The 16,193-nt window shown below is 40.3% G+C and overlaps 1 protein-coding gene across 1 annotated transcript in view; it reads left to right on the top strand.

The window, feature by feature from the left end:
- Positions 1 to 901: 901 nt before the first annotated feature.
- Positions 902 to 16,193, top strand: part of LOC133463077 (CUB and sushi domain-containing protein 1-like) — a 604,241-nt gene continuing 588,949 nt past the window's right edge. Inside the window, exon 1 of the mRNA XM_061744534.1 lies at positions 902 to 1,054. Within this exon, the coding sequence (XP_061600518.1) occupies positions 919 to 1,054 (136 nt within the window). The 5' untranslated portion in view covers positions 902 to 918. The remainder of the gene's footprint in view (positions 1,055 to 16,193) is intronic.

The following is a 16,193-nucleotide window of genomic DNA, read 5'->3' as shown; positions in this document are numbered from 1 at the left end:
ACCCCTCCATCTCTCCATCCCTCCATCACCCCCCCTCCCTCCATCACTCCCCCTCCATCCCTCCCTCCACTTCCACCCCTCCCTCCATCACCACCCCTCCATCCCTCCATCCATCCCTCCACCCATCCACCCCTCCATCACCCCCCCCTCCATCCCTCCATCACCCCTCCATCACCCCCCCTCCCTCCATCACCCCCCCTCCATCCCTCCCTCCACTTCCACCCCTCCCTCCACCTCTCCATCCCTCCATCACCACCCCTCCATCCCTCCATCACCACCCCTCCATCCTCCATCCATCCATCCTCCACCCCTCCATCCATCCTCCATCCATCCATCGTCCACCCCTCCATACCTCCATCACCCCTCCATTCATCCCTCCACCCTTCCTTCCATCCACCCCTCCATCCATCCATCCTCCACCCCTCCATCCATCCATCTTTCCATCCCTCCGGTCTCAGTCGCTTCTCGTGCGCCGCGCCGTGCGGACCTACCGACCATCTCTCTCTGTCCTCTTCTTCACCAAAATCTCTCTCTCTCTCTCTCCCTGTCTCTCTCTCTTTCTCTCACTCTCTCTCTCCCTCCCTCTCTCTCCCTCTCTCCCTCCCTCTCCTCTCTCCGGTCCTCTCCCATCACTCTGCGATGCCAGCTCCCAGCAGCGGCGCACCGGCCGACCTCGGAGCGCCCCCCCGCCGGCTGTCCCGTCCCCGCACCGCCATGGACGTGAACGTGGCAGACATCCGTGATTGATCTTCGGCTGCTGTATTTTTCGGTATAAAGAACGAAAGAAAAAGGAGGAGGAAGGGGGGGGAGGCTGCCGTCCTCTTTTTACCCCCCCTTCGCTTCCTTCAGCCAAGCAGAGCGGCAAGGTGGGGAGAGGGGCTTTAAAATTGAGCCAGTTTGGATTTATTTAATAACAGGATGACGGATTGGAGAGCGCCGGAGATGCTGCTGGTGCGGAGGAGGAGGCTGGATGTGAAGAAAACGGGGCTGACAGGCGAGCTCCCGCTTCTCCTCCTGCTGGGGCTCCTCGTCGGGGATGTCTCCCCGTCCACCGGTGAGTTTGGGAGCCGTTTCCATCCGTGTGCGTGCTGCGCCGCGCTGCGCCCCGCATGCGGGCGCAGATGCGTATGTGAGGATTGTGGCAGCGCTGTTTGCCTGTTTTCCTGTGCGCCAGAGTGGATTAGGAAAAGGTGATGCGTGGCGTCCACGCAGCTCCGGTGTGTGCGTGAGAGAAGAGCAGAGTTGCGTATGCATGCGTGGTGTGGGTATGTCGCCTTCATGTGCGTGCGTCAGTGAGAGGAAGAAGCCGGAGTGCAGCGTCCAAGTTGGACACAGTATATTCAGTACTCGAGTTGTAAAAAACAATCAGGGGGAATGGTGGATTTTATCATATGGGGACAGATAATTTGTGCTGATTACAAATAATATAATATATTACAAATAATAGCACTGACCAAAACACCTGCAGAAATACTGCAGGAATGACATAGCAGCAGTTAAATACAGCCTTCTGTAAGCTTTAAATATCCACTGGGCTTACATCAAATACATCAAAACACAACAATAAAAACAGTTTTCTGAACTTATCAATATGACTCTGTCCTTCACAGGATAAGTAAAATGGATCACAGCAAAAACTCAAAATCTTAACAAGAATATTTGTCTTATTTCTAGTTAAAATGTCTAATTTTAGTAAAAAAAATCTCATTACACTTAAAAAAGACTCATCGCTGGAAAAAACAACAATTTTCACCTGTTTCAAGTAGATTTTCACTTGAAATAAGTAGAAAAATCTGCCAGTGGAAAAATATTTATTTGCTTGTAATGAGAAGATAAATCTTGTCCCACTGGCAGATTTTCCTACTTATTTCAAGTGAAAATTAACTTGAAACAGGTGAAAATGGTTAAATAAGTTATTTTTCTGGTCATGACTCTAAATGTTGAAATAGCAGTAAAACCACATTCATTGATGAAATGACATGAGGGATGGAAAGGGGGGATGGCAGTTTTACAGGGGGGATGATTTTGACCATTTTTATTTCAGGGGGGGGGTGCCATCCCCCCTCATCCCCCCTCAACTCGAGTACTGAGTATATTACATCTAGTGCGGGCGTGCTTTTTTTATTTGGCGTTCACACTGTGCACATATTCACAATAAAAAAAACAGCCATTTACGCTTCAATCCCAGATCACCGAGGAAACATTTAAAACTCCTCTTCGGCATGAGGCGCGTCTTGGCAGCCGAGCTCAGCTCGTTACTGGGGGGCAGATGAGCAGAGAGAGATGTTCCTGCATGTCGGGAGGAAATCCCGGGCTCGTGGTTGAATGTGATTTTGTGGAGTCACAGTCACAGAGCAGCAGCTGGATCCGAGGCTGGTGGCAGGACGAGGGATGCATCGTGTGTGTCAGCACTCCAGCTCATCTGTGCTCATGGGCGTTTTGTAACCAAGGAGGCTGCTTGGCTCCACGCAGAGGAGGCAGAAAGTGTTCAAATTCGCCCGATTCGGTGGGAAAGTCAATGTTGCTCTGTTTATCAATAGCGTCTCTGTGTGCGCTTCTCCTCCCTCCCTCTCTTTCTCAGTGCCTGTTCTTAGTGGGTTTTTTTCCTATCTGAAACGCTCTCCTTTTGTGGACGTATATGTATTCATACAATTCTTGATAAATGTGAATATTTTTCCGTGATAGCATTCACTGTGTGTTGGGTGGGGAGTGGGGGTCTTTATTTTTACTCCCCCACCATGAAGGGATTTGAGACAAAGTGAGATTGAGAGAGCATCGCGTTGATGCATATGATAGAGGTGCTTTTAAGCTGTTTGTGCCGTCTTCTTATACCTTTATCTTTGAATCCAATCTGCGTGTTTCTTGTTTTGTTTCCTGCAGAGTTTATCTGCTAAGAAATTCCCAAGTCCAACTGTCACCAAGATGAGGGTTCTGCGGTAGCTATTCAATGATCTTTCTCAGGATCTATAACAAACATCATTTGGTTGTTTCGTCCATCACCAATAAAAGCAATATCACAGTCAGTAACTTAAAAGGTAATTATGCAGACAAAGACAAAGTATGAGAACATTAAAGGGCACACAGACATCTGGAGAGACAGAAGGGAGGGTGGCAATAATTAATTTCATCAAACCTCAAACCACAAATGGTTGCCAGCCTTTTAAATGTCTGCAAATTTGCAAGGAAGCTGTCACTTGAAGGTATTGTCAAGAATTTATAATATTTCTGAACATCATACCAACCTTTAACAGACCGAAATGACTTTATGCCATGAAAACATTTAGTTAGCCAGACATTTGATTAATTTATTTAAAAATCTAAATGAGCTGTCTAGAATAATCAGACAATAATATACTTAAACACAAATTAATATTATATTCTATGGATGTAAAACTTGTGCCTAGGCGTTAAAATTGTGTAATAAAAGGGTGATAAAAAAAAACCTTTTGTGGCCCATTTTACCCCAGGATTCATATACATTTACAAATCTTACCTGTCCAATTAGAAATCAAAGGCTCGGATTGAGAAAAAAACTGAACTCAGCCTATTAATCAACAGGTTGTTACAGTCAAGGAACGTCCACATGTCCAACTGTGATGATAATTTCTATTAAACCCAGCTAGTGCTTATATAATTATCATATTGTTAACAGCACTCTACAGGGGACTGTACAAAAGACACTTTTGGCACACGATCACGCATGCACAAACACATACAGAGATACACACTGTTGGGGATAACATGTCTGAGAACTTCATTTTAGACTCCCACTGGGACTCAAGCACTTGTTTAATCACTTATGCACATGCATACACACACACACACACACACACACACACACACACACACACACACACACACACACACACACACACACACACACACACACACACACACACACACACCGACACACAGAACATCCCATTGGCTCATTTGCATTCCTTTTTCAAAGTAAAGACTGATTAAATGTCTGTTTTTCCAAAGCTTTTTAATGTTTGCAAGGTCTGGATGCACACACACACCACACACACGCACAGACGCACAGGCGCACACACAGTGTACATGCACAAGATGACAATTAACTGACATTGAATCAATGCTAGACAACAAGATATTGGAATTAGCAGTCTGTCCTCTTGTTTGGAATACTAATATTACTCATGGGAAGCACACACACACACACACACACACACACACACACACACACACACACACACACACACACACACACACACACACACACACACACACACACACACACACACACACACACACACACACAACAATGTTAGAAGACATTATATTAAAACAGAGCAACATGTCCATGAACATTCATCATAGTTACACCAAAATAATGGGAATCAGGCATCAAGCTGACATGACTCCTCAAAAGTGTACAACCCTATTCCCCCCAAAAAAGGCATCCAGTTATAAATATGAATTATATGAATAAAAAAGAAAGCATGACTTTAGAAACCACTTGAAAAGAAACAAACAAAATACACACAAACAAATAAAAAATTGTTTCAAATATAAACTTATAATTACATTTTATCCCAATATTTGTCTTTTCTTTCATCAGCTCCATGTAGTCATTTCAGAAAGCAGATCAGTTGCAGTATTGTTGTATACTCACTTTCTTTTTGAAGATACAAGACTTTCAATAGTCGATCAGTTGTTTTCAGTAGATGACCAGTTAGACTGCAGGCAGACCACAGTTGTGCTGTTATCTTTTATTATACAATTGTGACGTTGTAATTGTACAGGATGTAGAACCTGAACATGTGATTTGTATCACACGATTTTAAGATGGATCTGTGCAAAGTCACTCTGTTCAAGGAAAAGTTATTGCACTACATTGGTGCAATAAATAATCCACAAGTGGAGCCCAGTGGGGCAGCAGGCTTATTGTTGCTGAATGTGATTTGATGTTGTTTAGAGAAGTAAGCCAAGACTTCTCCAGACAGCGTTTGTCTGAAAGGCAGAATCTAGCATTTCAAAACCTACATTATATCTTCAGTATTTTCCATTATCAGTGGTGCCTTCACCAACATCAATGTCCATCTTGCTAAAACCACGTGCACCAATGCCTTCACATGCAGTTCCTGTTGCTGGCTTTTGAACTGTGTTCTGATTACAAACCGCGGTTCCTCTCTCATCTTGCTGTGAGGATGCAACTTTCTCGGTGTCCAAAGAGAAACATTCTGAGTTTTAAATTTGTCAAGCCACAAGACAGTTTTTAACTTTGCTATGTCACATTTGTTTTAACTAAGAAATGACATTATTATAGATTTTAGACATTTTCCCTCATATAAGGATTTCAACTATTTAATTATAAAATGTCTTATGTACAATTTTTCTTTGTCAATTTTTAAACTATTTGCCCAAACTGTTTTTCTTTTATAGAGAAGTAAACTCCTCTAGATTTGTGCTTCTGAAAGGCTTAGACTCTGATGATCTGTGTCAAGTAAACATATTTACATTGCTGACCTTCTGCATATTAACTTAACTTGTATTGAGATATTCCACTAGTTTTTTTTTGTAAGTGGTTAGAAATTTGCCCAATTATTATTTTTTCCGTGTCAAGTTATGAACGTGTATCTTTTAGGAAATAAATAAATTAATAAATAAGCAAATAAATAAATATCAGAACCCCAAATCCAAAACAGCACAAAATTACACATGTGCATTCAAAATATGCATAGATTCTTAGATGTACTTTTTCTTGTATCTAATTTCAGTTAATATGAATCCAAGGCTAAGCTCTTTTTGGTGTCTTTGGGACTAGATTAAATTTAGATTTCTTTTTGCATTTCATTCCTGCAATGCTTTTTTTGTTCTTGTCTTCTATGCAAGTTCTTGATGTATTTGTTTGTGTGTAGAGTATCACTGTCTTTTTGATAGAACCACCTTTCCTTTAACTTCAGCTTTCAGACAAGCACCCTTTGAAATTACGGTTCAGTCAACAAATGCGAGCTTCCAGAGAAAAAACAACCTCAAAGCGTGACATTTCTTTCTTTTTTTTCCTATACCTTTTTGTGTGCAGTAAACATGATAACATAATTCTTTACAACTGTCTCTCACTTATGTAACCAGACCGTATTACTGTAAGGAGCATGAGACCAGATTTAGAAAACTTTGTGGAAATTCATGACTAAAAATATGCATGAAGGCAGAAATGAGCATTCTTTTCCCCGTGTTTATAGAGACGTATGCACTGAACGTATGATAAGTCTCAGTCAGTCTGGAAATGTTCCGCTGTGCACAAGCAGAGTTCACACTCCCATTTTTAGATTTAAATGGGTGTAAACATTTCCCTACTTAGAGACTTGTATGTAAAAATTCTCTTTTCGCTACAACTAAATATAGGTGACGTTGAACGTACCAATACGCAAAAACCACAATTTAATGGACTTGATACAGAGAAACATATATTTAAAGTGGTTAAAATTAAAACTGTTTTAATTAGTGTCTCAGTTCTCATAACAGAAAAAAAAAACGTATCAAATTCAGACACATTCTACTCTCTAAATTCAGAGCAGAGGACCTGCAGAGGTAAAAAATTAATTGTTCTATGACAAAGAGGCCAAAAAAAGCATCAGCACACTAAAAAGACCGTGTCAGTGCTACAGGAGGAGGGGGAGCACCAACTTTCACTTTACCTGCAACAGATGAACAGTTAAGCTGAATATTGGAATGCACAGACGTGCATGGAGATTAGGAGAGACATAGGTGTACTAATGGAGCATGGCATGTTGAATTGTTTTTTTAATAGCTCTTGGAAACCTAAAGTGGTGCATAAACCAATTATCATCGGATGACAGAAAAGGAAAAAAAAAGGGAAAATAAAGATATTTTCAGCATCACCATGTGCTGCCTTTCTCCCCTATTCTTTAGTAATAACCTCCAGTTTATGTTTAGGAAAATACATATGCATGAACTTTGTGTACAAGCAACATTTCAGCATCAGGGGCTCAAAATGTACAACTTGAGTGTCCTTAAAATGTTCTGTCAGGACAACAAAAGTGATTTCCTGTCATATCTTAAGAGTTCATTTTCTTACTTTAACACAAACCACACTGAACACTTATGCAAACAAAGAGGAAACGGGACATATAATGTTAAAGTTTTAAATGAGATTGCTTTTGCGAAATATTATTCCTTGAGAAGCTTCTCATCTGCAGCCCCTGCTTTTAGTCTTTTGGGTTCAAAGTGTGAAGAAAATCGGACTGACATCCTTTTTTATTAACCTGACTAAGACTTTGATTACAAATTATTTTTTGAAAGTTTGAGTACATTGCTGTTTTTCACTTTTAAAGCCATACACAGATGGACATGAACACACCCAACAGGTGCAGGCAGAGACAAATTTACAGTTACAGGGAACTATTGAGCTATGGATGTTCAAAAGCTGAAGTTGCAGAACTACATTTTGAGTCAGCATCAGGGGTCGTAGTTAGCGGGGGTCTCCAGCACGCAGGATTATAGAGTTACTGATCTATGAGAGGAGCATAACGTTTCCTCCAACTAGGAAATACGCATTTACTGACAAAAGTTTATTGAAATGTTTTAGTATTCAGGTATTTCTGTGTTAGGCAAGTATTATATCTGCACTGAGAGATATTTTTAACTCAGAGTCTGCATATTTCCCAGTAATCATTTACATTTTGTACATTTTGTCAAGATGACTGGCTTGAAACAACGCTATCTGTTCTGTCGTGTTTGGAAAAATGATAGCAGTTCGCTATTATCGCTATTAGTAGTTCGAATTATGAAATCAGCCATGAAGTAGGTGTTGCAAACATGGGGTCTCTATGCACAAATCTGTTCTGCTCACATTTTATGAATAACTGTTCACACAGCAAAGACTGTTTGTTTTGGCATTCATGAAAATGCTTATAGTTCCAAACTTGCACATACATATTTCTTGTCATGATCAAACTTTACAAGGTTAGTGTGTTACATGTTGTCTGCCATTTTCATAATAAGCACATAACTTTAAAATTAGATTTAAACATAAGAATACATTCAGAATATAACACATTCATTTTGATTGATGGAAATGTTTGCATAGTTCAGAAGCAGCAGGTGAAGCAGCACAAAGCAGATGAATACTTCTACTTTACTGTTTGATATTATTATTGTTTTAATCCAACTTTAAAGCCAATAATTTTGCTTCATCTCGTGGATGCTTCGTTGGACAGAAGACATGGTGGGCATTAGTCACCTCTTGGCCTGTGCCTAAAATATGCATTTCCTTTTTTCTCCACTTTGGTAATAAAAACCTCCATCGCATTTGGATGCACATTTGGGACAATACTCAGTTGACAAAAAAACAAATATGAAATAATTATGTTAGTCTGAGTCCAAACAGACTTTAAAAATACATGAAACGTGTTTGTCACCTCACAGATGCACTAACACACTCACATTATGCAGTTGGGAACACTTGGTCTATGTGTTCTGCACATGTCCTCCAGCGCCTGTCCAGGGTTTGTCCCAAAAGTAAAATGAGGAGCTATTACTTATTAAAGAATAACCAAAATAGTGAGCATGTCATTTGTTTAAAAAAAAAAGAAGAAAAGCATGGCCTGCAGCATATACAGTATGAGATGTACAGAACTGTTAATCTGTCCAATTCAGCACTATATATGATTACAGGTTGCTACTTACTTTCCCAATTGTTTTGGTGACGTGACTGGCCATCTGGAAAAAAAGAAACAATACTAATCAGCTGAAAATGTGAGTATTGCCATCGTTGAGGCATTGGTCATAGTTTGGTCAACAGAACATTCCTCTGCAGTGTTTGTACATCCGCACAAGAAGGGGTCCATTTAAATGGCCTTGTCTAGCTGTAATCACTCGAAGCCATACCTAGCCAAGGGAAGTGTGGATCATGAGATTCAGTTAGTAGGTTATACCGGTCAAAATATAACACAGGACAATATATCAGAATGGTTGAAAGACTCATCGCTAAGAGGTTGTGACACTGTAGTTTGAGATGAAAGGGATTTGAGGAAAGACACCATTCTGGGTCAAACTGGTAATACTCCCGCTACTGAATGTGACATGTCAGAACTGCTGAGAGTAATGGATACGGCAAATCTGTGAAAGAAAAAATGATGCACTTTAAAAAAGGAGGAAATAATGTAGTACAGGTGAAATCAAGGTGAGAACTAGTACAGCTCTACGCACAAAGAAATTGATAGAAAACATCTAACCAACAAAACAAACACCACTAAACTGCACTAGTCTACACAAGTCATCATATCCCCAAAAAAGAAAAAAAAAATGGTCAGATTGGTGAACCAGGATGAAAGGACTGATTTATCTCTTGGCTCCACTAAGCGTTACCAGTGCAGTGCTACAGACACTCATCACAGGAGGGTGAGTGGAGTATCAACTATGACCCCTTAGTAGTGCAGACCATGTTCATGAACAGTGTAGTCACAGACCTTTTAACAACTTCAACTGATCTGCAACCTTAAACTAAATTTATGACTACCCTTGATCCCACGCACGGTGGTGGTGCGCCAAACACAGCAATACCTTTTAGCCTGCAAGGTGCTTTGCCAATTTTTGAAACCTGAGGGACACTACACAATTGCCATGTTTGAAAAAGTGGAAGAGCTGAGGGAAGAATGTGTGAGCTAGGTTGTTACTGAAGGCATCTGCATGTACAAACCATCAAAATGCAAGAAAGTACAATTATTGCACATCTAACAAAAATACCCCCCTAAAAACTACTTAAACTACTCTGTTTCAGCTGATATATTGTATTTTTATGTATGAATTACATACATATACTGTACCTGCTTCGCAGTAGCCACACCAGCTGATCAGAAACGTTGATTAATGATACACGCTGATATCCTACGATGCAGTGGATGTTCAGGTATTAGAAACAATGTTAGAATCAAGTTCCTCAATCGTTAATGCCTTCTCAGTTAAAGGAGCAAAATACATTTGTTTCCTCACTTAAAAACATTTGTTTCAATTTTACCCGAAGGAATATAAATTTTTTTTTTTAGAAAAGTTGGCTAGACCTCATGATCTCCCATCCCCAGCTGAAGTAACATCAAACACCTGTCCTGGTCATCTCATGCGGCTGCCGCATATTCCTTTATAACACCATGTCACACATGCACAAGGATCAAACAATCACACAGAGTTACAGTGGACATCATGGGTGCGGAGACTAGAGATTTTAAGAAAGTAATGACGGGAGTGAAAACAAATGAAGAGAGACTGAGCAAGAGTGACTCTAAGACACAGTCTGTCACTAAAGAGACTTAATCTGGTATTAACACCAGGACAAATAGGAAGCACATTCTTATATTGTAGTAGTGCTACACGGACGTTCTCTGGAAAAAAAGACTTTACATCAAGAATTGAAGAAGCTCAATATGTAGAGCCGATTACAGTAATTAGATTACAGGCGATAAATAAGCAGGTATAGACTGCACTCTGTCTTATGGTGAAAGACAGCCAACAGGCAGCAACTGGTATTCCTTGAAAAACACAAAGAGACAGTATCTGATTAGAAACCCGTTTTCTGGCCATATGTGCAGCAGACATGAGAGTTTCTTTTTATGAGCTATAGTTTCCAGGGCTTCTATCCTCGTATTGTAATTGATTCCCCTCAGTTACACCAAAGACTAAACACATTTCAAACAACCGGAGCTTCACAAAAAGCAGAAGAGACTCTTCTCACTGAGTACTGACGATTTTCAAGCACTTGAGGGTCCTTCTAGATGTCCAGTGAGACCAGAGAATTAACACACACATGCGCACACACACACACACACACACATGCACACACACACACACACACACACACACACACACACACACACACACACACACACACACACACACACACACACACACACACACACACACACTTCAGTACAGTTAACTACCACAGAGTTCACCATTCATCACCGAGCAAAGTCAATGAATGTTTGGACAACGGAAAAAGAAAATGAGATATGGAAAAATCTAATGAATACTGGGAGAAATTAAGCTTCTTCTTTTTTTTTTTTTTTTTACAAGCTTTAAAATTCAAATGTGTGTGAAAGATCACATACTGAAGCAGCACTACTGGGGTGGTGTTGTGGATCTGCCAGAAAACAATCAGTGAACATTTTAAGTGTTCATAGGTTATCAGCATGCTTTTGATGCAGGGAAGAAAATGTCTCTTTTAAGCTGCTGGCTTGATCAGAGTAAGTTAGAGATTGATCATTATAGAGTTCAAATGACAGAAGTTTTAAATGAGCCATGGCCTACATTCGATTAGTAATGCAGGGAGAGAGGGCAGTGATGGACATACTGAGAGACGAAAAGATAATGTCTCTGAAGACAGAGAGAGCAACTGAGGCAGAGGCAGAGACCAGAACAAGCGTTAACGGGAGGCTGGGACAGAGAGGGAAGACAGGCATTTGAAAGCAGTAGGAGACAAAATGAGGGGGGAAATGAAAATGTCCTTTCAGGCAGATGTGATTAAACATTGCTGACTTTTCCATCTTGTGTTGCTCAGCGAATAATGTCTGGCATCACGTAATGACATCATAACCCTCCCTGGCATGAATGTATAAATCAGACATGGAGGGTAAATTTGCCAAAGTGATGCAAAATAGAAAACAGGGCTTTACAATCTATTACTGACTCTGCGCTATTGTTTCATGCCTCCAATAAATACAGCGTCACACAGCAGCATCTCTTATGTATCCATCATTTAAAATCATAGATGGCAACAGGAAAAGGAGAAATGAAATCACAGTTATATCCAGGAGTTTGAGTTGAAGAACATCATAAAAGTGTTTGGATGCTGGTTCACTTGAATATTTACTACCTATTAGTTTGGATGAATGAATGCCATGTTTACTTTATTTTTTAGTTTATCTTTTTTCTAGATGTTAATTTTTTTATCTATGTTTTTTTTAATCTTCCACCTAACTGATCCCACTACATTAATCATTTTAACTGTATGTAGACTCCAGCATTTCAATAAAATGATATCGTATGCATTTAAAACTCTATTAACGCTGCCATTTTTGCCAATACCAGATTACTCACCCAGCCAGCTCTAAACACATGCATGAAATGGACCTCTCAGGTGGAGTTCATATTGAAAGATTGGATAGTGTGACGACAGACATCCATGAAAATGATTATCCAAATTTAATTTGGCACATTATTCAGAACATCAACAGCTATGGTTTGTAATTACCAGTTCCATAAAGTAGGCTACATGATTTCCACTGCGTTCAGCTTGCCTGCTATGTTGATGGCCATGCTATGTAGGCTATTATGGTTGCTGAAGTTCAGGCAGCAATGATCCACACTGACTTGATCTGATTTGCAGAAAATCAAAGTACAGCCTTTTTTTTTTTTACTTTAAATGCCAAACATCGGACCTCAGAGCTCCTAAGTCTGTCTTACACAGACACGCTCAGACAGCTTTGTGTCTGAAGTACTTTCCTCATTCACCTTTAATGTCAGAATCAAATGATCTCACAGGTCCATGAGGGGAATGTTGATTCTAAGACATTATTATTATAATAATGATTATTATTAATTATTATTATTGTCATTATTTTGTTTGTGGGACTGGCTTAACTGCATCAACACATTGGTCTCATTGTGTGTGAGTGTGTGTTTTTGAATGCATAGTCTTTAATGTCTAATGTGTCATGTATTTTCTTTTATGCAGCACATCCCAGGGCTAACAAGTTTAAAATAAGTTTAAATAAGCCACATAAAAGAAACATGGTAATTAGTGTGAAAATGGTGGAAAAACACTTTTGATGACATTTTGGGGTCAGCAGGAACTGGGGGCGGGGGGGATGCTGTGCTTCTTTGGCCTGTATAAATATCATGTAGCAAATTATAATGTCCTTTTCCTACAACAGGCAGCTTTCAACCCGAGTATTGTGCTGGCGCCCACTAAGTTCAAAGGCTAATGTGTCTGTTATTGTGTCACTTTTGCTATAGCATTATTTCTGCTTCGCCTCTTTGTTAGCATAACATTTTCTATAAGCTGTAGGCTAATAGCTGGCTAGCGGGCTAACATTAAGCAGGCTAATGCATCTGTTAATGTTACATTAGTGTTATTTCAGTTTTCCTCGCGCTTAGTTCCATGGTTTAAGGGCAAAGTGTGTGTGTGTGTGTGTGTATGTGTTTGTGCCTGTTAGCCCACACCTACACTGTGTGTTTGTTGGAGAGTGTATGTGCTTGTGAGTTGTGTACCTTGCAAGTGTCAGTGTGTGTGTGTGTGTGTGTGTGTGTGTGTGGGGGCGTGCGTTCTGCATATGGAGCCAATGAGATACATTTCCATTTCAAAGCGACGAGTCAGCAGCAGCAGAAGCTACTTTCATCCATTAATGTGATTTTAGGGAGAGAGCAAAACAGTGAGACGCACACACGCAGGGGGAAATACTGTACATAGAGTCACAGTAATAATTAATCTCCAGGTTGGCAGAGGGCTCAGGTTGTTTATTAGTGTCCCCCATCACCCCCCAATCTCTCTGCATTTTCACATGTTTTTACTCATATGATGTGTACTCCACTTATACTGAACAGTCCAGTCTTTTAAAGCAGCCGCTACTTATATTAACAGGTTCACTGCTCTGAAAAGAGCACAAGCGCTGCACAAGAGCAGAAGAGGATTGATTTTAAAGAAGAAAGAGTCTGTGTGTAGCCTGTAGCCTAATGTTTGTCTCAGTCTTCAAAAAGAAGAAACGCGTAGGGTGGGGGTTAAGACAGGGGTGGGGTGGTGGAAGGGTGGAAAACTTTGCGGATGACTGCCCCTTTGTCCGTAAATGTCGACGTGTAAGTTAAAAGTGTGTGCCACTGTGTCTGAGCATCATATGTGTACACAGCTTTTCTGTGTGCAACCATGCGAAAGCTGCACAAGCTGTGTGTCACAAAAATGTTGTGCTGCACATTGAAAGTGAATGGGTTTGTTTTGAATGTGTTTAGGTATGTGCATTAATGTTCGTGTTCGTGTTGGAGGCTTACACGAGACGGCGTATTTTCGCTCCTGCGTTTTCACTTAAAAGACTTTCAATCGTGTAGCTCCACAAAGGTCGGGAAGTTCATGTGCACAAAGGAACGGTGTGTCGCTGTTCTTGGAGAGCTGTGTGCGTATGTGTGTCTCTAAACACATGGCGCTGACGGTGTTTGAAACATTTGATGTGTGTTTGTGTTATTAACCTTCATTAATGTACGCAAATTTGTTTAGGCCTTTTCGACTGAGCATGTGTGTTTGTGTGTGTGAGAGTGTAAATGTATTAGCTACAGGCTATCAATGCTCCAGTAGCATCGCTCTCATTCTATCCATTTTTAATGATTGGTAATGTTCGCTAGCAGCATTGAGCCTGCATCATGAGGACACAGCAGAAAATGGTCCTGCGGTGCCAAAGGCGAGCAAGACAGAAAAGAGAAAAGAAGAGGGGATGAAAAATAGTTTTAACCAGGAGAAAAGAAGAAACTTGAGGGCGTTAATAGATGCTAACATGTGGAAATCAAGTACATGGAGCTACAACTGTGAACGTCTCAGTATCACTGCTGTACAGCCCTACAGGGAGGACATGGTGTGAAGAAGAGAGCCTGAGGAGGTGAGAAACTGGCCAGCATGATTTACTGACTAAATGATTGGCTGGTTGTTAAATTGATTGACTGACTTGCTGGCTGATTGGTTGTGTAACAGGATGGTTATGTGTCCACGGCCATTGCTGTTTTGTTAAAGGTTTTTTACAAAGTACCTTCGAAATAGCTTAACAGGAGAGGACAGTGAGAACTGATGGAGAGATGGAAAATCGGGGCTTTTCAACTGTATTTAATCGCCTTAGTAACAATAGAAAAGGTATTGAAATTAGTTTCCAAAGCACAAAACTTTCTTTGTACATAATGGCTGTAAAATTGTTTCTTGTTCAATCAAGGTTTTGTTTCCATTAAGGTTCACAATACACTTTATTGCCAGTGCTTTCTTGTGTCATCCTGGAGGGGAAAACCATGTTTCTATTCACTGAAAGCCACAGGAACCAAATCAAAGCAAATTGAATCAAATAGAATTGTATTAAAGTAAATGACATAAACCAGAGCAAAGGAAACTTTCAAAGCAATTCATCAATACACGAACGATTAAAATGGCTTGGAACAGAGACTCTTGTCCCATTCTGACAAGTCTAAAGTGAGCAATATTGCCCTGTCAACTGTCAACAGCGTCTGAGATGGATGGTGTAGCAAATGGACAGAAACGAAGAAGAGTCAGGAAAGGTGAGTGGGTGAGGAGAGCTGAAAGAGGGTTAAAGGGCTATTAAGATTTTTTTTTTTAGCATGGTTTGGTGTGAAGTTCTTATGAGTAGTAACCAGCAGTAGACAGCAGAGTGCTCTCAGTTTGGAGAATCAGAAGTGGACTATAATGGGCTGCCAAACCAACAGCTGCTCAGACTGGTGCCATTAGAAAAGTGAATTCTTACTAAAAGGGCTCAAACCTTCACATTTACAAGCATCCAAAACATTTTTGAGCTTTGAGTGGACACTATAATGTGGATTTTCATGCAGTGCTTTTCTTTTTTTTTTTTACATGGACGGAGTTCCTGTAATTCATAGTAATCCATTTGGAAACCAGTTCAATCAAATTTAAATACATAAAAATGCCATGCCATTTAAAAATAGATAAATAAAAAAGAACCACCTTGTTAAGGAATTAAACATATTGCATCAAATCTGCACTTTGATTCAGTCCCTTGTCCATTGATCAGCTGACAGTGGAGATGAACTACTCCCAGACAGAAAAAAAAATAGTACCGGTATGTAAATGTAGTTCCCATTAATGTTGTACTTAATACCTTCACACAAACATACCAGTGACTGCTATGCATTTATGTCTGAAAATATATTCCTCAAAACAGGTTAAAAGTTCAGTCACATAACTGTGTGAAGTGTGTCTTGTAGAAATGCATCAGCTTCAAGACAACACGGCTCTGGAGCTGTTACAAAAATTACAACCATGAAAAATCCTTCACTTGACTGTTATCTCTGAGGGAGTTCATCATCATCACCTATAGAATCATAGACTCCCAGTAAAGAGGAGGACGCCTCCAGAAGAAGCAGGGTTGTGAAGGACGGCCATCTGTCCATCTGCCTTGATCATTTGAGGAGGTGAGTGATATTGTAAGATGGGA

This window comes from Cololabis saira, chromosome 2, assembly GCF_033807715.1.
Source record: "Cololabis saira isolate AMF1-May2022 chromosome 2, fColSai1.1, whole genome shotgun sequence".
In the NCBI taxonomy this organism is placed as follows: Eukaryota; Metazoa; Chordata; class Actinopteri; order Beloniformes; family Belonidae; genus Cololabis; species Cololabis saira.
The sequence above is the reverse complement of the archived record's forward strand: the minus strand, read 5'-3'. Positions and strand labels throughout refer to the sequence as shown.